At 44.5% G+C, this 24,004-nt stretch overlaps 1 protein-coding gene across 1 annotated transcript in view; it reads left to right on the forward strand.

Annotated features, from left to right (window-relative positions):
• Nucleotides 1–14,654: 14,654 nt before the first annotated feature.
• LOC136648311 (uncharacterized) overlaps nucleotides 14,655–24,004 on the forward strand; it is a 79,614-nt gene continuing 70,264 nt past the window's right edge. The window contains exon 1 of the mRNA XM_066624424.1: nucleotides 14,655–14,789. Within this exon, the coding sequence (XP_066480521.1) occupies nucleotides 14,776–14,789 (14 nt within the window). The 5' untranslated portion in view covers nucleotides 14,655–14,775. The remainder of the gene's footprint in view (nucleotides 14,790–24,004) is intronic.

Raw genomic sequence — 24,004 nt, forward strand, 5'->3', positions numbered from 1 at the left:
GGCTATAAAGAGTGGCTGTCGTTGTTCCCTGCATCTCTCCTGCAGTTGTCTAAGGGAGAATACCATATCAGTGGTGGACCTGTTGGCTCGGAATCCGCACTGTGATTCTGGATAAACGCTCTCTGCAAGTACCTGGAGCCTCTTTAGTGCAACTCGGGCAAACAACTTTCCTACAACACTAAGGAGAGAGATGCCAGTTGTTGCGGTCACCCCTGTTGCCTTTGTTCTTGTACAGCGTGATGATGTTTGCATCCCTCATGAACCTTAGAAGAACTTCACGTGGCCTGGACTCCCTTGCCTTTGGCAAGGCACCTGGAAAAGACAGCATCCCTGCTGAAGTCCTAAAGTGCTGCAAAGAGATCATTGTCACTGAGCTGCAAGAAATTCTCTGTCTCTGCTGGAGAGAATGTGGAGTACCTCAAGACATGAGGGATGCAAACTCCCAGGTAAGTGTGTTTAGAAGTGCAGCTAAGTCCTGTACTCTACCCACTACACTACAAACCAATTCTGTATTTTTAATTGGTCACATAATTACATATAAAACCTCCTTTGTGGCAATATACTGCAACATTACTAAAAGATTAAACTTGTACTTAAACAGCTACTTTAAATAAATTACACTTAATCTCTCTTGACCTCTCTTGAACAACACAGGATGATAGACTACTCCTCTGCCAAAAGATGAATGAGATTTTTGAAAACATTCTAAGGAGGAACTTCCTCATTGTATAAGTCTGCAATCCTAATCACACTTTCCTGGGATCCTGTGCTTCCTGGGGCCAGGATTGCAGGGTGCTGCACCCCTGCCCAGTCCGCCCCTGGGGACTTTTGAAGAGCCGTGGAGGCTGTGCATCACCTCTTTGACCTTCTGAATGCCTTCTGAGGCCTCTGGAAGGCCAAAAAAAAATAGCTACTTTCTTTGTGAATGTGTTTTTATCTTGTTTTTAATTGTGCTGTTTTTTGTATTCTTTTTAATTATTGTTGTAAGCCGCCTTGGGTCCCTTTGAGGGGAAAGGCAGGATATAAATGTTGTAAAAAAATAAAATAAATTTGGTTTTTGGCCAAAAATGGGAAGTAGTAATTTTCAGCCTTCCTGAGGCCTCAGAAGGCCTTCGGAGGACTAGGAAGGCAGGGTACAGCTTCCCCTGCTCTCCAAAGTTCCCCAGGCAGGGGGGTCGCGGTGGGGGTTGAGGAATGTGGCACTGCCTACAGAGGCATGGTGCCTTGTGGCATTTGCCCCCCTTGCCCCCTAGGAATGCCACTGAGTGCATAGGCTTGTGCTGTACATTACACAGCTGAGCTGACAAACACATCCTCTTGATTCAATAGAGATCTCAAGGTACCACTAAAACATTTTCATCATGCTACACAAGGAGGGAAGGGGGCAGAAAATGGTGGACTGTTGGTGAAAATAAATGGCTCAATTCTATAGTGGACCAGATGTCCACAAGTCTAATCAGTTTACTCTTGTGATTAATGGTGACATAAACTCCTCAGAGAGTTCAAGAAACAGGATATTACCAACTGCCTGTAGGGCTTCATTGAATCAAGTTTTGCAGCCCTGTAAAATGAGATCATTTGTAGTGCAAAGGTATTCTGATTGCACACACCTTCAGTCCTGCATGCTCTAATCCTTTCAGACCCTCCTCAATACCTGTGATTTCTGGAACCATCCTGGTGCCCCGATAGCTGCTCCTTCACTGCTATCTGACAGTTCCCTACCCCACCCCTTTGCTCATATGTCAATGTCTGCGTCATCCTGCTCTTCTTTATGTCAGTGTCTGCCTCACTCTGATCTTCTCCTATTTCTTAACATGCTTGTCTTGCCATGTAATCAGCAGACTCGTATGAGTCATGAGGTGTGCTTGATCCATGTGGCTTCAGACTACAAGTGGGGAACAGCGTGTTTGAATGCTCCTCCCTTCATGTGAAAAATCCCTGCACATAGAAAAGTCAGTCTTCGGAAGAGTCTAGTCCAGGGTTTCTCAAACTTTGAGGGAGCTTTACTCCCTCAGTAAGTTCTTGTGTGGGAGGGGCTAGGGCAGCAAAACCTCTGCAAAACGGAAGTGCTTTGCGCCCGCTTCTTTTGCAGGTTCCAAGGTTTTGCCTGCACCTCCTGCAGCCTACTGCAGCCCAGCATCATGCAAAGTAAGGCACAAGCACCCCCCCTCGCCCCCCCTTAGCAACACGATCCTGGGGATTGCGTTGCTGCCTCCCTCCCCTTCCCCCGCCCCTTAAAGGGATGGGGGAAGTGTTACATGAACTGGTGGGTTGCGACCCACCAGTTTGAGAACCACTGGTCTAGTCTAAAAACCTCCCTGATGTGCTAATGTTATATGTGCAAGAAGTATTTTACAAGAGGGCACGTTCAAATATTTGACCCTGCCACCCGTAGTCTGTAATAGCACAGTCCAGCAATAGGTACATCATATTAATCTGTAGGTTGTGTCGATTGGCTTTTATTCATATGAACTTGTACAAAGTATTTGTAGGTCTTAGAGGCAGGAATGTTACCTCTATGTTCTGTTGCAGCTTTAAGTATGCCTGGGTACTCAATAAATATTAAGTAGTGCTAGTACAACTACTTTTACTTGATGGAACACAGAGCCAACATCCTTATCAACAGAGCTGGAGAACTCAGTATACATGAAGATCATACAAGAACAACATCATCTGCTCATCACAAACTGAAGCTGCTGATTGCAAAGTGACTATAAGGCTGTTCACAGTATCAGATTTCTCTTCAACATTTGGATATTGCTAAGAACATGCAGAGACTAACAACCCAACCATAACTGAAAGCCAAGAACTGGTGGTGGGTGGCTCTTCTGTTGGAGTGAGGATGTGGTTGCCAGCTAACTGCACTGGTGGTCTCATCCCAGTGGCTCTTCCGCTATCACAATGGCATGTCCATCATCACAGTAGCATGTCTGCTGGTGGAATGTGCAGCCAGGTTTGCCACTCAGCAGAGGGCTGTAACTAATCATGGCTGCCTGATAGATGTACCTATGTAATGCACATGCTTGCAAACACATATGTTATCTAAAAATGCCTGGGAAGTATGTCACATTTAAAACTACTACTACTGGTTCTGAAAAAGGTTATATGGCTCTAAAAGTCAATGAGAAGGAATGCAGATGTCTATGAAATTCAAGTGGGGCAGACTGTCTGTGTCCTCACTATCTCCCTGAAATGGTGTACAATAGATCAGTAATGCAGGAGGGAGAAAGAAGGGATAGAGCAGAACAGATTTGTATTGGACTATGATTATGAAGTTGCTCTTCCAGGATTTATGCACAGTAGTTTTACATGCAGCAGATGGATGGACTAAGGTAAATTTGTTAGAATTAAATGGAAAGAACCATTCATACATATCCAAAGTACAGCGAAAATAGACAACTGGCTCTGCAGTATTCAGAAATAACAGCACTTTGAGTTGAATCACTGTCTGGGAGATTGTTGCATCCTGCATGTGACTCTGTAGCTGTTTAAGTTCAAGTCAGCAATGAGTCATGAAGATAAGGAAGGTCTGCAGAAATCAGGTTCTACAGAGGCATGATTTACTTCTGGAAACTTGTGCAAGACAAAAAACCAAAAAAATGCTGATAAAAAACGAAATGGGATGTGCTGAACCACTGAAATTATGCAGGGGATGGACAGAGTGGATAGGGAGATGCTCTTTACACTCTCACATAACACCAGAACCAGGGGACATCCACTAAAATTGAGTGTTCAGAGAGTTAGAACAAACAAAAGAAAATATTTCTTTACTCAGCGTGTGGTCGGTCTGTGGAACTCCTTGCCACAGGATGTGGTGATTGCGTCTAGCCTGGATGCCTTTAAAAGGGGATTGGGCAAGTTTATGGAGGAAAAATCCATTACAGGGTACAAGCCATGATGTGTATGCGCAATGTCCTGATTTTAGAAATGGGTTATGTCAGAAAGCCAGGTGCAAGGGAGGGCGCCAGAATGAGGTCTCTTGTTATCTGGTGTGCTCCCTGGGGCATTTGGTGGGCCGCTGTGAGATACAGGAAACTGGACTAGATGGGCCTATGGCCTGATCCAGTGGGGCTGTTCTTATGTTCTTATGTTCTTATGACATTAGCTAAGCGATTTACATAAATCATATGAGGATAGGTTTATGTACTGTCGACATTTCCAGGCCAGGAATACTGCGAAGTTACAAAAAATAAAGGCAACTTTGTAGAGAAAATTCAAAACCAACAGTGGCATCACAATAACTTTATTAGGGCCAGCTCAGATGCCATAAAAGTAGTTAGCAAGTTTCAGAGTTTATTAACTCTTTTTCAGGGTTTAGTTTAAAGCAAAAATAAAAAAATAAAAATCAAAAAATGGGGAGAGAGAGGTAGGGAAAGGCTATGGCTATGAACAGTACGACCCCTTTCCTTCCAATAATTCCCCCAAACTTACAAAACCTATATAGGAAAGTTGAGGAAAAGAAAGACACTCTCCTATATATTAAACACTGAGAGGAAAAAGTGAAATGCAGTGTAGTTTTGAATTAAAACCTGAGATCCGCAGAATGCCAGTATAGCTAACATAGGTGACAAATGTGGTAAGTCCAAGATCCTGAACTACAGGGGAAAGGAGGTGTGTGAGGACAGAAGAATCAGTACTGATAGAGGGGAAAAAGTGGCATGCTAGCTACATGAATGCTTTTGAGGATGGACCATTGCTAAGTGACATAGCACATCCTTGGCATGCAGGTTCATGTTCTGAGGGGCATCAAACATAAGGCCCGTGGGCTGGATGAAGCTCTTTATCTGGCCCCTGTGATAACTGGGCTCTCCCGTATTTTGAAAATATGATTAATATTTGTGTATTTTCTCTTCTGTCATTTGCAGCTAATAAGTTCCTAAGTGGGGAAAAATGCTTATTTCAGGCCATCACCTGCTTAATGACATCACTTCCTGCTTAATGACATCACTTCTGACCCAAGCAGGCATTGCTACTTTGACCCACTGCATGAAACGAGTTTAACACTCCTGCTCTAGCATCTTCATTTTGGAAATGATGAGAGAAAACAGGAGCAGGAAAAACCTAGATGTGAAGCCACGGCTTTCAAATGGACTGTGCTTGAGGAAATGCCTTGGATCAAGAAACGGCCGTGAGTTAACTAAGCATGAAAATTAAACAAAAACTGTGTAATGGGAGCATGCTATCTCTCAACGGGTGGTGTGCTGAGTGTATGTGCATCAGTCAACACAAGATATAGCTTTAAAAAACAAACAAAACTGGATCTACTAATAGTAAACACTTCAGGTTCCAAACACCGGAATGCAATGGTCATGTAAACATGAGGTGTGTGTTTTGGTGTCAGATCCAGTCTAGGAGTGAAAGGGCAGCCACATTAATACAACACTTTTTGAGAGGGGTGTCTATTTTTACAACAAAATGTATGTGTGGGTAGGAGCAGCTGACCACTGCTCCTCCCCCCACACTATCTTGCCAGAGTCTATCTTTTTCTCCTCGGTGTGACCTCTGGTATCAGTGACTGGCTGGGAGAAAAGTGCCTGCAGCAACATGCTTGGGGAGGCATGTGGGGGGGGGGGGGCTGAGCAGGCTTCAGCTCCCTTCATTTGCTAAACTTTTTGCTGTAAGTATTAACACTCTGCCTCAACCTGCGCACATGAAATGTAGCTGTCTCCGTTATGTCAAGTTTGGTTTTCTGAGATTCATTAAACACAAGTGTGTTTGCAACCCAGATGCTGTCCTTGCCATCAAAAGTGCACTGAAACCCAAAAAGCTATCTAGCACAATCCTCTTCCTGCAAGACCAGAGTCACTTTTCAAAGCCTACTTAGGATGACACTACCATTATACTGTATTCTACTTTCATTTGCAGACTTTGAGGATTTAAGGGGCAGCGAATTGTCAATTTGTTCTTATTTAAAAAAAACCTCAGGAAGGGAAAAGCACTGTTTAGAATGACTTTCTCAGGCACAAAAATGTCTTAGACACAAAATATCATCACTGGAGCTCTGGTCCATTCCAAAGGCTGCCTGAGATTGACATTTCTCTTCCTCCTGTTCCCTGGATTTGAAAGAGGGGAATGGAACAGAGCAGAAAGAGTGGAGGAGAGGAAAGTGGTGAGCTAGAGTGTCTAGGCTACCACTCTCCTCCCTCTTATGCTCCCTTCCCTTTTTCCTTTTTGAAGTGGGAGGAAAAGAGGAGCAAAGAGGGAGGAGGCTGTCTTTCCACTGGGTAAAGGGGGGGGGCAGAATTGTCATGATAAGGAACAGTGCAAGGGAGGCACATTTTGAGTGCATCTCCTTCCTGTCCAAGGGAGGAGATCTTGGACAGGCTCTGCTGCAGCCCACACTAGAGTAACCTACACAATCCAGAAGCAATCTTTGCCAGAAGCAAAGAGCTGGTTACTCTCAAAAAGGCTCCTGCATAAAGGGGAACAAGAAACCTAACTCCAGAAGGCATTCAGACCTTACTTTTCTTACAACAGAAGACCTCGCCAATGCTGGATTAGGCCAATGTTTTTTTCCTAGAGGAATTTTTTTGAATGTTATGTTACTACATAGTCTCACAAGGAGAGGCTGTGCAAATGAGCCACACCTCTTCTAGGGCAGAGTAAAACGTTCTGGGAATTTTCACAAGAAAGTGGGAGGTGTAGGCTTCAGTGTGAAGCTGCAACTCTGTGTCATCTGAGCAATCGATGAAACATGTAATTTTCCTAATGATATCATGCTACTAATAACAAACAGAAGTAATTAGTATAATTGTTTGAAAGAATAAAGCTGCTGTTTTCTGATTGTCCAAAAGGCTTTGTCTCCCCCATCATTATAGGGGAAAGGAAGAACACAGCTAATGTCAAAAGGGTTCATATGTTAATCACCCATGTTAAATACATAAACCAGATTGTTCTACCAATTAAAGATACCAGTGCAAATGCCTGATCTCTGTGCTCACACTTCTTGCAAGCATAATGACCAACTGGATAAATTGATCAGTACATTTGCACATGCAGTTCCTGAGCTGCTTCCCACATATAAAATAATCACACATGCACAAAATAGCAATACATTTTGCCCAGCTAAATATCTGAGCTGAAAATCTGTATTAACAGACAATGCAGTATAGAGAATTGTATATTGGAACTGGACTAAAGAAATCTATGTTCAAATCCATGTTTGGGCAGGAAGCTCACTGAGCGACCTTGGACAAGCTGAAACTGTCAGCCTAATTTATAGGGCTGTGAGAAAGCTGTTTTGGTCCTGCTCGTTTTAAAGGAGGCCTGAAGAAACTGTGACCACCAAACCAAATGTAGCTTATTGTGGTTTGCCAAATGTTTAATAAGCCACCTTCCCAGTTAACGCACTTCAAAGAAGGAAGCAAAATTAGGAGGTTACTGGAGCCCCAAAGGATCGCCATACTTAGTTGGTGGGTTGTGTTTCGCTTTGTGGATCTCAAGTTCTTCAGGCTTGATCTATGTAGGCAAAGTTCGCTGATATTGTATACATTGTATTGGCAATCTTCAGTCTTGAAAGACTATGGTATCGCGCTCTGAAAGGTGGTTCTGGCACAGCATCTAGTGTGGCTGAAAAGGCCAATCCAGGAGTGACAATCCCTTCCACACCGGGAGCAAGTGCAGTCTGTCCCTGGTCTGTCTCCCTGGCTATGGGGCTTCCTTCTTTGCCTCTTAGCCTCAGACTGTTGGCAAAGTGTCTCTTCAAACTGGGAAAGGCCATGCTGCACAGCCTGCCTCCAAGCGGGCCGCTCAGAGGCCAGGGTTTCCCACTTGTTGAGGTCCATCCCTAAGGCCTTCAGATCCCTCTTGCAGATGTCCTTGTATCGCAGCTGTGATCTACCTGTAGGGCGCTTTCCTTGCACGAGTTCTCCATAGAGGAGATCCTTTGGGATCTGGCCATCATCCATTCTCACGACATGACCGAGCCAACGCAGGCGTCTCTGTTTCAGCAGTGCATACATGCTAGGGATTCCAGCACTTTCCAGGACTGTGTTGTTAGGAACTTTGTCCTGCCAGGTGATGCCGAGAATGCGTCGGAGGCAGCGCATGTGGAAAGCGTTCAGTTTCCTCTCCTGTTGTGAGCGGAGAGTCCATGACTTGCTGCAGTACAGAAGTGTACTCAGGACGCAAGCTCTGTAGACCTGGATCTTGGTATGTTCCGTCAGCTTCTTGTTGGACCAGACTCTCTTTGTGAGTCTGGAAAATGTGGTAGCTGCTTTACCGACGCGTTTGTTTAGCTCGGTATCGAGAGAAAGAGTGTCGGAGATCGTTGAGCCAAGGTACACAAAGTCATGGACAACCTCCAGTTCATGCACAGAGATTGTAATGCTGGGAGGTGAGTCCGCATCCTGAACCATGACCTGTGTTTTCTTTAAGCTGATCGTCAGTCCAAAATCTTGGCAGGCCTTGCTAAAACGATCCATGAGCTGCTGGAGATGTTTGGCAGAGTGGGCAGTGACAGCTGCATTGTCGGCAAAGAGGAAGTCACGCAGACATTTCAGCTGGACTTTAGACTTTGCTCTCAGTCTGGAGAGGTTGAAGAGCTTTCCGTGAGATCTGGTCCGGAGATAGATGCCTTCTGTTGCAGTTCCAAAGGCCTGCTTCAGCATGACAGCGAAGAAAATCCCAAACAAGGTTGGTGCAAGAACACAGCCCTGCTTCACGCCGCTTCGGATGTCAAAGGGGTCTGATGTGGAGCCATCAAAGACAACAGTGCCCTTCATGTCCTTGTGGAAGGATCTGATGATGCTGAGGAGCCTGGGTGGACATCCGATCTTGGGGAGAATCTTGAAGAGGCCGTCCCTGCTGACCAGGTCGAAAGCCTTTGTGAGATCTATGAAGGCTATAAAGAGTGGCTGTCATTGTTCCCTGCATTTCTCCTGCAGTTGTCTAAGGGAGAATACCATATCAGTGGTGGACCTGTTGGCTCGGAATCCACACTGCAATTCTGGATAGACGCTCTCTGCAAGTACCTGGAGCCTCTTTAGTGCAACTCGGGCAAACAACTGATATACACCATGAATTTTAAAACAAGACTGTTTTACTGTCTTGTATGTCTTGTACTGTCTTGTATGTACTGTCTTGTACTGTCTTGTACAGTACTGTCTTGTACTGTCTTGTACTGTATGTACTGTCTTGTACTGTCTTGTATGTCTTGTCTGTCTTGTACTGTCTTTTATGTCGCTGATATACACCATGAATTTTAAAACAAGACTGTTGGCACATTTTGTGTTTTTAGGTGTTCTGTAACCTCCCACCCGCCATGTGGTAGATCCTCAGAGCTGCAGGTATGTTGTAGAAATATGCCTATGTAAATCCCTGTGCTCAAGGGCAGATCTCATTTTGGGTGTGTCTTGGTGCTTGCATGTACTCACAATGGATCTCATGTCTACAAATCAGATGGCAAATTTGCTTGTTCAAACTAGTTCTACCCAATGGTTGATGGGATGTGTAGGGTCAGTATGGGTGGTACCGTTTGCACAGGAATTTTGAAGAAAACCAGAAAATCCCATTTTCAAGTATTTTCCGCTCATGCGTTTAGACAGAGCTCACCAAACCAGCAGGATGGGGTGTTCATGAGCAGACCTGCCCAGAGCTAAGCTCTTAGGGAGTTATTAACACATCATTTGCCTGCTGCTTCTCTGAAGATCCTTTGTAAAATTCCTCCCATTCCCCATGCAAAGTTAGTTCAGAGCTGGGGCATGAATCAGGCTGCCTAGCAGATAAGTGAAATGGAATGAAAACTGCTCAAGAGACAACAGGTGGCAGGTAGACAGTGGCATATCCTTTTCACTCAACAAAGGTCTGGTTTCAGGATTGTTTAATCACAGACCTGTGACAGAAAGAGAAAGAAACTCGCCTCTGTTCCAACTAACCGGTGAGTCACAGAGTCTTAGCCAAGCAGGTGTGACATCTGATATAAAATATAAGTCCTTGCACCACCCTCCCTGGAAGCAACTCTTTACCCAAAGGAGGAGTATCTAAATTAACTTGTAAACACAGTACCAAGCCCTCTTTTAATTGGCAGGGTGATTGTGCGAAAATGCTGACTGGATGCTTTTCCTAAGTACTGGCTTTTCAGAAGGTCAGGCTTGTGGGTGGGGCATCTCTGAGGGAAGAACAAGAAAACTTCTCCTCTAAGAAAAATTTCCCTACCACTCGGTGATTGGCTGAAAACTATGCTTTGATATTTATATGGTTCTTGGATTATGCTCCCAGAATACAGTTGTGGGAGTTATAGATCCCAGGACTGCGTGACTGTAACTGAACGAGACTCCTCCTCTGACATCAAGGGTGGATTTCAGATGACACAGTATTGCACAGTTCCCAGTCATAGTCTCACTTGGTGGAGGGATCCAGGGAGGTAGCTATGATATCTGACACAGCAAAATGCCCCACAAAGGGTGGCAGAGGGGATCACTGGTAGGCCACTGTGAGCATGTAATAATGCAGCAGCTATGAGTATGAGGACCAGCCAGGAAATCATTGGCCATGAACTCTCTAGGTGGCCTTAGGCAAGTCGCTCTCTCTCACTCCCCTCTTTACAATATGGGGAGAATAATGCTAGCCTACATTAAAGATCTGTTGTGAAGTTTACTGAGACCATGTATGTGAAGCATTTTGAACACTTAAAATGCATGCTATGCCATATCATGGTGTTGTACCCCTGCCCGAAGGGCAGAGCCAGTTGGTAGACAGGTGTAGGTTCTGTCCAGTGCTGCTGAGACCGAATAAGCAAGACACTGGAAGGTGGAAGACTATGAATGCATTTTATTGTTCAACAAGACATGTCCATGACCTCTGGGAGACACACACACTCTCGAATCCAGAAGGCGTCTTTTATTATTATTAACAGTATTTATATACCGCTTTTCAACTAAAAGTTCACAAAGCGGTTTACAGAGAAAAATCAAATAACTAAATTTTAGTTGGGTGGGACACCTTTTATACATTTCAGGTGTAATTCAAAACAAAGTCTCCCAAAAAGGGATGTTCCCTGTTAACCTTAATGTTCCACTGACCTTCTCATACACTTGTCTCCCGCCCGTCTTCACTGTCCTCCTCATGCAGTTGCCCCCTACCTTCTTAAAGGGAAGTAGACTGGTTTTGGTTTGCCCATTTTCGAACATGCTTGCTATTTCTATTTCCAGCCATGATGATGCATATGTCTGCGGTTTTGTTAGCTTGTCAGCAAAGGGTCTTTAGTGACATTAGGCACTTTTTGTTAACTTGTCAGCAAAAGGGGTCTGTTAATTATAAATTTAGCAAGCAGTAAGTCTGGAGCAGATTTAGCAAGGCAATAGGTCTGGAGCTTTCCCCCAAGTTCATGCTTTGCCTGTCTTTGTTCTGCTCCCCCCTTTCTCTGTCCTGTATTGATGGTTGTTACAGGTTACCTTGGGAGGAAAGAAGGGGGCCAAGACTGGTAAGCAGGTGACAATGGCATAGTACAATGGGCCCTCAGTATTCATGGGGAATCCATTCCTGGACTTCCTGAGGATACTGATACCCACAGAGGGCCTCCTGGCTGTGACTGGTCACGTCCAGGACGTTTTCTGAGGCTATCTGAGGCCTGGGGAGGCCACCACACCTCAAAATACCTCCTGGAAGACATCTGGTCATGTGACTTCTGGTCACATCTGGGAGGTCCTTGAGGTCCTTCTGATGGGGGGTTGATTGCTGCTGAAGTTCTGTTTTCAGAAGTATGTATCCCCATTGTTGTACCAATATCACTGGCCAGCACTACGCAAAGTGTTGGTTTTCACTGTTAAAGTCTTAAAACTCTTCGATCAGTTTACCTAAACAGAGCTGATTCCAGGTATCAGGGGGCCCTAAGCAAACTCCCCCTTTTGGGTCCTTTCCTATCTGACCCCTCTAGGTTTTGTAATGTGGCTTGCATTGGTTGGTGGGATGAGAAAGAGGAAACAACTGTGGAGTGACTCCCTTAATAAGAACATAAGAGCCTTGCTCAATCAGGCCAAGGGCCCTTCTAGTCTAGCTTCTTGTATCTCACAGTGGCCCACCAGATGCCTCTGGGAGCACACAGACAACAAGGTACCTGTATTCTCTTGCCACTTCCTTGTACCTGGCATTCAGACATAGGCTACCTCTAAAACCCACATGTAGTCATCATGACTTGAAACCTATGATGGACCTTTCTTCCACAAATCTGTCCAATTCCCTTTAAAAGGCATCCAGGCCAGGTGACACCACCATATCCTGTAGCAAGGAGTTCCACTATTAATTATCTCCTTGCTGTGTTGCTCCACCACTGCACTAACATTATGGGCATAGTCAGGTATTGACAGCACTTGGGTTCTGGCACCTCAGTATTTGCCGAAGAATGATGCTGACCTCTGTCACCAGCCCTGTATCTGTTTTCCCATATGAATCAGGCCACATATTCATATCAGTTAGATGGGGCCGTCTGCACATTTCCCACTTTCAGATGCTTGGTTAGTGGTGACTCATGATAGAACCTTCTCTGCTGATACCTCCAAGGTTGGGAATTCCTGCATTGGGAGAGCCATTCAGCTGCTTTTCAGTGTTTGTTAAAGACCTGTGATTTTTTTTTAAAAGCAGGCCTTTAATTAGCTCTTTGTGAATTTTTAATTGCAGGCTGCCATGTTTCTTGTTTGGCTTTTGTGCTACTTTGACATTTTTAATTTTCTTATTTGACTTGTCTTGGTTTTAATCTTTTTTAATATAAGCCACCTGCAACTTTCTTCAATTGGAAATATACACACCCCTAATAATAAATAAAGAAAAAGTTTGATTGCATGGTGAATGAACTCTGCTACTGTTTAATAGTCCTGAGTAGGTGAAGTATCAAGCTCTAACTTAGGACAGGAAGGGACTGGGAAGTCAACTTGGTGGATGAGCTGCCTATAGATGAGAAATGACAGAATGCAGTGGTCAGAGAAAGAGAGCAGGAGCAGCCTCGAAAAGCAAAGATGCAATGTTTGATAACAGAACAGTAGCGTCTCAGTAATATCTATTTTGGAGACCAGAGTCACTTTTGACTCTGGTCATTATGAAAATGTCATTATCAAATGATAATGAAAATGTCATTATCACATTTTCAGTGCAAGCCTATGCATGTTTACTCAGAAATAAGTCCTACTGTGTTTAAAGGGGCTTACTTCCCCAGTAAGGACAGAGCTGGTCTTTCCATTAAGCAACCTGAAATGGTCAAGTGGAGTTGGCAAAGGTGAAGGGGCAGTGAATTGACAAGTCTCATCAGCCAGTCTCTCTGCTGCTTCAGCTCTGAGGGCCCAATCCTATCCAATTTTCCAGCGCTGGTGCAACTGTGCTAATGGGGCATGCACTGCATCTTGTAGTGGGGCAGCAGTCACAGAGGCCTCCTTAATGTATGGGAACATTTGTTCCCTTACCATGGGGCTGCATTGTAGCTGCACCCAGGCTGGAAAATTGGATAGGATTGGGCCCTGAGCCTCTTCTGGCTTGCTGAGAGTGAAGCAGGATCAAGACAGGAGCACTGGAGGAAGGAGGAAAAGATGTCATAGCTCCAAATCACCTCTCCCCACCCACCTGGTAATGAGGAAGCACCAACCGGGCAAGCAGAGGTCATCTGGAGCCTGCCCCTTCCCCTTCCAGGAGCATGGCTTGCAGGCTCTCTCTCTCTCTGTAAGGCTTCTGTTGTGAATGAAGAGGAATGGTGATATTCTGAGAACCCAGCATAGACAGCTCTTCTTCATTCACAACAGGAGCAGTGTGGAAGAGGGAGGCTGCGCATTGTATTTCTGGTAAATTAAGGGAAGGGAAGTGGATGCTTCTCTTCCCCTCTCTATCCATATAGGGTGCACTTGCTCCATCACTTTCCAGGAGAAGGAGAGGTGAGAGCAAGGAGTGGGTGAGCGGGCGAGTGAATGAATGGGACCCTCTCCATCCACTCGCTTGTTAACTCACCCATTGCCTGCTCCCCCTCCATCCCCTTGCTTGCTCATTTCCTTTCCCTTCCCCCTCATCCACAAGGAGGCATGTGTGTGCAGGGACAGGGATGGCAAAAGCATGGGGCGGAGAATCAGGCAGCTAAGAGAAATGGGCTTCCCCTGGATAATTGTGAATGGATTGCTGCCTTTGCTTCTAATCAGTCAGGGCCTAAATCAAGGTCAATTTTGTGCTATTTTAAAAAGGATCATGTTATGCTAAGCACTGTCCCTTAGAAGCAATTGACATACTAAAATGTGCCAACTGCATTTTATCAGAAGGGAGAGGACACAAGATACAGTTCAGTTCATTTTAAATGTCAGTCTCAGTGCAGCCACCCTAAAGCCATACTTGTGTCATGAGCAATCAGGAAAAGTATCATTTTTGTACCTGCTAAGAGGCTGGTACCGGTTCATCTTCACAAGCAGCTGTTAAAAACAGATTAATACAAGGAAATGAAAAATGTAGTGTGACGGATATATAGTGCTTGCTTCCCCTCTCTCTCTCTCTCTCTCTCTCCCCCCCCCCAGAATAGAGTCACAAAATTAACCTATGTACATTTGTGCACATGCTGGCTCTCTGCCAGTGACAGGTGGTGCAAAGCCTGGCCTTAGCATGTGTGGCTCACTACCCTAAACTTACTGGTGGTGGGAGGCATGCAGTGCTTTCATTTGCTCCTCCCTCTTCCCCTTTGGAGAGCAGGAAGAAGAGGCATTGCCTATGGAGGGTGGGGAAAGCCATGTGAGTCTCATGGACAAGAGAGATGTGAGCATTCTCTGGAGGCTTCACAATAATGAAAGAGTCTTGGGTGTCTGCTTCCTTTAGCTGATGGGGTGTGCCAGGTAAGCAACAGCAGCACATCTTTTAGCTGACTCATCTTGCATCGTCAGGTCCTGGGGCAATGGGGTTCAGGGGCTGGCTGGGTAGATTGATAGATTTGGACCCCAGCCAGTGCTCCACCTTGGCTGACCTGCCTGCTGATGGCAAACTGGCCACGTGAAGCTGCTGCCATCCTACACACTTGTTTTCTGACTCAGCAAGTTTTTGGACAAAGTTATAAATGGTGCCTTATTCACCCAAATTTATTTTTGCCTTTTAAATGAAACCAGACTGAATTTTTTGGATGACTTTACATCTACTAATCTGATCTGACTGTACTGACTAAACTAAAATGCCTGCAAGCTCTTTTCTTGAAAATATGGACCAACTTGCATTTGGCACAGACTGGGGAATGGTTCAACCTCTGTTCTTTTTAACTGTTTATTTTTTTGTGAAATGGAGAACTAGATTTGAAACAGGCTGTAATAGCTAGGGGTGGTAGATAAAGGTTTTATTTTTCATGGATGTTGGTGTTTTCCAAAAATTAGAAGACCAGAAAGCAGTGTTATGTGTTTTTATTCAGAATGACTGTGCTATCATTCTAGATAGGAATCTCCTTCTTACTGATGCTTGTAGTTACTGAACATGTGAATTGTGACATTTTACGTGTCTCAAAAATACTTTGGACTGAAATCTTCTTCCATTGACAATGGCAAAAATAAAAAAACTGATTTACTTCAATGGAAATGCCCATTCATTTTAATAGCAGAACTTCTGTTCCTACTAAAAATGCTTTGACTGCTCTGCATACAAACCAAACATGGATAAGTCTCTACAAAGTAAAAGAGCATCATTGCATAGTGGAGGTATATTTGCTAAGTAAATATACATATTTAAAAGGTACTTCTAGACACCTCTGCTAAAAAAGAATAACTGCAAGAACTCAGTCCCTTACAAGAGTAGATAATCAAGACGACAAACTGCATGATAAGCAAAACACAATATTAATCGCTTTGCCCTAAGGAGGAGCTTCAGTGGAATGACATGAGTCAGCATAACCCTTGGAGTACTTCTCTGTCCTGAAAATGCAATAGTAAACCGTAGGCAGAGTACCAGTAATATACTGTACTGTATAAACTTGGTGCTTTTGATTTTTTCATATCCTGTACCTTTGTGTGTACTTCTGTGTGGTTTACACCAGTAGGAGAACACTAGTAGGACATTTATACTAATAGGAGAAATTATGATTATGGTCCTACTGCCCTGACAAAGAAGGGACATGGCAGATGCAGAAAAATACTCTTGCCTGCTACTGCTGTTGCTGAGGGTGGATGTGCAGCAATGGGCCCTCTCTTTGCTGAGCAAGCAGGTAAAGGAGAGGAGTAGGAAAGGGATGCCCCCCCCCCAGTGCCACTTAACATCCTGCATTCCAATACCCAGATCAACTTAAAAGAAATGCAGTCCCACAGCAGAATGGTAAGTGCTGCTCAGGACAGGGAGGGCTTTTTTGGGACACAGCAGTTTCCAGTTTGGAGACCTCTGGACTAGGTGAATGAAGGATGGATGATCTCCAAGCTACCACCCGTATCGGCTACTGGTAGAAGGGAGTTCTTTGCACTCTTTGTTTCTGGAGGGCACTATGGGTGGATGGGAGGGACTTTACTGCACAGGTTAAGGCTGTAATCCTATGCATGTTTAGCCCAATCCTATTTAATTTTCCAGCACTTGTGCAGCCATGCCAACAGGGTAAGCCCTGCATCCTGTAGTGGTAGGGCAATCACAGAGGCTTCCTCAAGGTAAAGGAATGTTTGTTTGCTTATCTTGGGGCTGCATTGGAATAGCGGAAGATCTATTGAGGAGGTAGGATATGGTGTCAGCTGTGACGCCTTTATGGGTTAAAGCCTGGGCATTCAGCAGAGAGTGTGCTGCACAGCTGCAGCCACTTGAAGGCAATTGATCCTCAGGCATAAAAGCACCTGATGAAGGGAGAGTTTGGTGTGGGCAGTAGAAGGATGAAAGCTGAAGATATGGGGGATGCAAAATATTAATGAACTGAGGAGCTAATGAACTATTGGAACTGTGCATGGACTTTGGAGACTGGTGTGTGGCTGCTATGCCCAAGACCTGCTGAGGACCAAGGTGCTGCTGCAGTGGCAGGAGGATCTGCTGGCAGGAGAAAGGAAGGACCTCTGCAAGTTGAACAGGCAAGCTACCCTGGTGGTGGGGTCCAGCAGTGCTACAGGGCAGTAATAGGGCCATTGTTGGGGAAAGAAGAGGAGCTAATTAGCTTAAAGTGGGCATAATTAAGTGAAGCTTGGACTAGGGATCTGGCAAAACAGCTCTGGTGCTGGAGAGTTGGATAGGATTGGCCCCTAAGTCTCAACAAGCTCATTAGAATTCAATTCTCGGTAACTATGCATAGAATTGTTCTGTAAATTGTTAACAAGTTTCAGCTAGTTTAGGCAACTTGGAAGGTTAATGCCACTAGCTAGGCAACCAAGGGAGATTCTGGCTCAAGGGGTTAGCACTGTTGAATCCTGTGTCATGTATCACTTCATTTTCAATAAACAATGCTCAAGAAAGTCTGTAGCTGTGCATTCAATATATTTTTGAAAGGTGAAACAAATATTTGATAAGTAATACATATAGTTTTCATATGAACTTCTGGCCAGTTAGAGTGTGTTCTGATGGTAGCTTTGAAAGAGAGACATGATACATCTCCTATGCATACTGTATCTACCCATATAATAAAAACTCATTGCCGAATGGCATCCCCCCCCATGTCCCTACCACCATTTTATTTATTTAGAAAATTTCTAAACTGACTAGGCATAAAGTGGACAAAACAGAAACACAATGTGACCTGTGTTCAAAATATCTTTTTATGGCTGCTAGCAACCATTGTTTTGTTCTCCTATGGTATGCCAGGCAAGCACATATTAATGGTTTACTGTAATGCAGCTGGACAAGAGCATGAAAAGCTACCTTCGAGACAAGCCCTTATTCTGAAAAACTGCCATTTAGATACAAGCTAGCCAAGAGTCTGCTTGGATTACGAACATTATACAGTTTGGGAATGTAAATATATAGATGAGTTTTCTTCTATCATGGGCATACATGACCACTGGGTCTCAGCATCTGAATGCCACTGGGGGTAGCTGGTTGCACTTGCAATAGAGCAATGCCTGATAACCATACAGCCATCCTTAGAAGAAATGTGGAAAAAAATACCAAAGTTTTAAAACTTATTATCAGGGAAGAAAACAAATCGCCAGTGGTGTCTAAGCTCATAATGTTCAAAATTGCAGCCAAAGGCAACATCAGGATGGGATAGGCTATTTTCTCATTTCAACAAAAAATGAAACGGCAGCAGTGACTGAGCAATACATTTGTTACTGAGCAATACACTTGCTTATTTTTGTTGGAGAAACATCTAACTGTCTTTCAGGTACCCAGGCCAACATCCACATTGCCTGATCAGATGCATGTTTTCACATAGCCTTTCTAAACATACCACACACTAAATATAGTCTTCCATATTTGTATAACTAGAGTTATTGATGAGCTGAGAGTACTAAAAGGGTGCCAAGTTCAATTTCCTGTTTATTTGGGAAAGAAAGCAATTAATTGTATATCCTGATTAGAAACTGGGCAGTTTGATTTGCTGCAGGTGGCTTGGATATTTTGACAGAAACAAGTTTTGTGTTTCAGTTGCTAAATAATACTACTTAGTGCAGTATTTGCGCAGTGTTTTTGAACATGTAAAACAATTCGCAAATATTATTATGAAGCAATCCTTTCAACAACCATGTAAGATAAGATAGCATATTGCGGCTGAGGCTGAGAAGTTTGCCTAACGGCCCAATCCACTACAACTCTACAAGCAGTAATGCAGTGGTGCCAACTGGTGCCCACTGCATCCTGCAGGGGAGTTTTGGTTTCCAGAGGCCTCCTTGGGGTAAGGGAACATTTGTTCCCTTCCCCCGGGTTCAAATCAGACCTGTGCCAGTTATATCACTGGTGCAAGTCCATGTTGACCCAGGAAGGTGGATCGGGCCCAGACACGGGGTTCAGATTTGGTGGGCACTGCTGCCGGCAAACCTGCCCCTTTTGGAATTCCCTGCCCCTCCTTACTTCCTGTGCTCTAAGTTGCACTCCAGCCAAAACCTATTTTGAACTGAGCACATTGCAGGCCATCTTCCAATTAACAGCCAGTAGTGAGATTGTGAAATGCTGAGTTTTAAATTATATTTGATAATTCTTTCTTCTAAAAAGTTTTCATTCATCCATAGCCAATGTAGGTAGGCTGAATTATCAACCTAATCAATGCATTAAAAAGAATAATAATGATCATTAACAGACCAAAGAAAAAAACTAATGGCCCTATCTTGCTCCTTGGCAGAACTGGTCTTGCACACTTGCCAGGGAGATGGCTGACATGAAAGTGTCACAAATCACTTTGTGGTGACTGGGAGGAGAGAGGTGCTGGCATGGAGGCCAGCATGGGAGGGTGGTGGGCCTCCGCGCTGGTGAGAGGAGCCCAGGAGCTGTTGGTGGTGAGTATGCCACCTAGTAGCACAGGGGCATTCCAGGGGAAAGGCAGGGAGGGAGCAAAGCTGGGCAGGGCAGGGAAGAGGGAAGTTCAGACCTGGGAGGGGAACAGGAATGTCGAAGGAGGCCTCTGCCAGATCCTATCTTCCTCCTGGGCCTGAAAGCCCTGCATGGGGGCTACTCAGTTCTGTGCCAGTGATTGAGCTGGTCCAAATCCAAGCAGCCCTATTGCCAGGATGGGACTCAACATGAGACAAGGGAACAAATGTTCCTTAACTTCGAGAAGACCTCAGGCTGCCTCCCTGCCCACACAGGAAACAGTGGCAGCCATTTTGATGCCACTGCATCACAGCATAGGCAGCCCTATTAGGATTGGAGTGTCCATTCTTATATGTTTGTCTATTAGCAGTCTCAGTGCTTAAGAAGCTTATTATTACCACATTTTACAGTGTGACACATCACTGTAATTTTTCAGTCTTCATTTTAACAAGTCTATTGTCAAGAAGTTAATCACTCTGAGTTTACTGTTCAGTATTCCCATGGAAACTGGAAGAGTATCTCTAAAAATTTCCAGAATATTAAAGGAAACAATCAGTTATACTTCATAATTTGTATACAATGCATATCTTGCCCACACATTGCAATACTGAGCACAGGAGTGCAATGGTGGAGAAGAGGAGTAGAGTTCCAGGACTTCTCCTATAGCAGGCATGGTTATGTAATCATCAGGAATGCTCAGGTCCTGCCTTTGAAAGCTTGGACCTTAGCCAAGAGAAAACATCAGGCTTATCAAGACACAAACTGAGAAATTTGCCTAGGGGCATTTGTTCATTTTTAGGCCATCATCTTTCCTAAGGGCTACCTGAGAAACAGTATGTATTATTAAGACTACTTTCCCATGTAAATTAACTTGGAAGTAAGGTCTTTTAAACACTGGGAATTATTTCTGAGTAAACATGTATAGGCTAATATAGCACTGGGCAAAGAGGCACCTTTTAAAGTGGTGTCATCTTTTATTTAGCAGGAGGGAGAATAACTGTCCCTTTTCATCCTGGTAGGGCATCTTTTCCTGTGGCTGTTACTGATGTCTCTTCTGCATTTTTTTTTTTAAATTTTAGATTGCATGGTTCCCTTTTTAGGGAATAATAACAGGGAACGATGTCCCCTTCAGGGCACATGTATTGATTAACAGCCCAATCCTATGCATGTCTACTCAGAAGTAAGTCCCAATAGTGTCAATGGGGCTTACTCCCAGGAAAGTGTGGATAGGATTGGGCTGTTAGTGCCAATCCTATCCAATTTTCCAGCACCAGTGCAGATGCAAAGCAGCCCCAAGGCAAGGGAACAAATATTCCCATACCTTTCATTCCCATACCATGTTCATTCATGAAGAATGAAGTTCCTGACCTCTTGACTAAGATATGCAACTAGTCCCTCAAAACGGCCACGGTGCCAGAAGATTGGAGGATAGCAAATGTCACACCTATTTTTAAAAAGGGAAAGAGGGGGGACCCGGGAAACTATAGGCCGGTCAGCCTAACATCTATACCGGGTAAGATGGTGGAATGCCTCATCAAAGATAGAATCTCAAAACGCATAGATGAACAGGCCTTGCTGAGGGAGAATCAGCATGGCTTCTGTAAGGGTAAGTCTTGCCTCACGAACCTTATAGAATTCTTTGAAAAGGTCAACAGGCATGTGGATGCGGGAGAACCCATGGACATTATATACCTGGACTTTCAGAAGGCGTTCGACACGGTTCCTCACCAAAGGCTACTGAAAAAACTCCACAGTCAGGGAATTAGAGGACAGGTCCTCTCCTGGATTGAGAACTGGTTGGAGGCCACGAAGCAGAGAGTGGGTATCAATGAGCAATTTTCACAATGGAGAGAGGTGAAAAGCGGTGTGCCCCAAGGATCTGTCCTGGGACCGGTGCTTTTCAACCTCTTCATAAATGACCTGGAGACAGGGTTGAGCAGTGAGGTGGCAAAGTTTGTGGACGACACCAAACTTTTCAGAGTGGTGAAGACCAGAAGTGATTGTGAGGAGCTCCAGAAGGATCTCTCCAGACTGGCAGAATGGACAACAAAATGGCAGATGCGCTTCAATGTAAGTAAGTGTAAGGTCATGCACACTGGGGGAAAAAATCAAAACTTTAGATATAGGCTGATGGGTTCTGAGCTGTCTGTGACAGATCAGGAGAGAGATCTTGGGGTGGTGGTGGACAGGTCGATGAAAGTGTCGACCCAATGTGCGGCGGCAGTGAAGAAGGCCAATTCTATGCTTGGGATCATTAGGAAAGGTATTGAGAACAAAATGGCTAATATTATGCCGTTGTACAAATCTATGGTAAGGCCACACCTGGAGTATTGTGTCCAGTTCTGGTCTCAAAAAAGACATAGTGGAAATGGAAAAGGTGCAAAAGAGAGCGACTAAGATGATTACGGGGCTGGGGCACTTTCCTTATGAGGAAAGGCTAGGGCGTTTGGGCCTCTTCAACCTAGAAAAGAGACGCCTGAGCGGGGACATGATTGAGACATGCAAAATTATGCAGGGGATGGACAGAGTGGATAAGGAGATGCTCTTTACGCTCTCACATGACACCAGAACCAGGGGACATCCACTAAAATTGAGTGTTGGGAGAGTTAGAACAGACAAGAGAAAATATTTCTTTACTCAGAGTGTGGTTGGTCTGTGGAACTCCTTGCCACAGGATGTGGTGACGGCATCTGTCCTGGACGCCTTTAAAAGGGGATTGGACAAGTTTCTGGAGGAAAAATCCATTACGGGTTACAAGCCATGATGTGTATGCGCAACCTCCGGATTTTAGAAACGGGCTATGTCAGAATGCCAGATGCAAGGGAGGGCACCAGGATGAGGTCACTGGTTATCTGGTGTGCTCCCTGGGGCATTTGGTGGGCTACTGTGAGATACAGGAAGCTGGACTAGATGGGCCTATGGCCTGATCCAGTGGGGCTGTTCTTATGTTCTTACCTTAAGGAGGCTTCTGTGACTGCCTCCCCACTACAGAGTGCAATGCATGCCCATTGGCACAGCTGCACTGGCACTGGAAAATTGGATAGGCTCGGGCCCTTATTTTGCTATGTGAACTGCTTTGTGAACTACTACTTGTTGAAAAGTGATCTATAAATATTCTTAACGAAACAACGATGATGTTAATAATAATAATTTATATTTTGGGGGGCTATTTTCAATCTCATTTTTCCATTTTTATACATTTGTTTTAAACTATTGCAACTCACTCCAAGAGTTTGGGATGAAATGGGCTAGAGAGCTTTAAATGAGGTACTCTAAATTTCAAAGAAGAAATAAATAGCAGGAGAAGAAAATCCTTTAAAAGAAATTTAAAATTGATTTTTGTTGTTGTTGCTGTGTAGTTGTAAAGGGACATGGCTATGAGAAATGTCATGATGAGCACCTGCATATCAAAATTTGCCACTGAACCACCATTCAGCACAGAGCAGAAACATTATATCTAAAGCATCATGTCCCTTGTCTTGCCTCCAGTGATTCATACTTGCAAACAGTTGGTGATACATGTAGCATGAATGACTTGCGCTTCTCATTTTCACCTTTCCTGTACAATGCAGCAACCTCTGCACCCACTCTGTGATGAAACATGTTCCAGGTGCATCTGGTGCTTGTACGGGTGTCAGTAATGCTGGATGGAGGCACTTTGCAAAGTCCTGTACTGAGCCCCCCCAGTGCCCCCACATACCCCCGAATGGTGCATTGGCAACAACACTGTCACTGAGGCGACAGTCACTGCTCCTCCTCTGTTGTTCTTAAACATCTCAAGTGGTTTTAAAGGAAAGGTATTGTAGGAATTAGGATCTTCATAAGAAGAGAGGAGCTGGAACTCGTCTGTAGATGCAAACCTTCATCATTGCTATATGTGATTGCCAAGCAGTGACGCGTAGCCACTCAGCAACATGCTCAGTGCCACTCTCTTTATCCTTCACCTCACTTAGCTTCAGGACTGTGCTCTGATACTGAAAGCAGGTTCCAGGATTGAGCCTTGATGACAGTGCTTGCATCTGGTGGGCCTCTATGATTCCCCCTTCTGCTTCCTGATAGCATGTCCATGGTGCTGAGAGTTCATGGTGAAGAAGGCCAATTCTGTGCTTGGGATCATTAGGAAGGGTATTGAGAACAAAACAGCTAATATTATAATGCTGTTGTACAAATCGATGGTAAGGCCACACCTGGAGTATTGTGTCCAGTTCTGGTCACCGCATCTCAAAAAAGACATAGTGGAAATGGAAAAGGTGCAAAAGAGAGCGACTAAGATGATTACAGGGCTGGGGCACCTTCCTTATGAGGAAAGGCTACGGCGTTTGGGCCTCTTCAGCCTAGAAAAGAGATGCTTGAGGGGGGACATGATTGAGACATACAAAATTATGCAGGGGATGGACAGAGTGGATAGGGAGATGCTCTTTACACTCTCACATAATACCAGAACCAGGGGACATCCACTAAAATTGAGTGTTGGGCGGGTTAGGACAGACAAAAGAAAATATTTCTTTACTCAGCGTGTGGTCAGTCTGTGGAACTCTTTGCCACAGGATGTGGTGATGGCGACTGGCCTGGACGCCTTTAAAAGGGGATTGGACAAGTTTCTGGAGGAAAAATCCATTATGGGGTACAAGCCATTATGTACATTTGC

This window comes from Tiliqua scincoides, chromosome 4, assembly GCF_035046505.1.
Source record: "Tiliqua scincoides isolate rTilSci1 chromosome 4, rTilSci1.hap2, whole genome shotgun sequence".
NCBI classification, from domain to species: Eukaryota; Metazoa; Chordata; class Lepidosauria; order Squamata; family Scincidae; genus Tiliqua; species Tiliqua scincoides.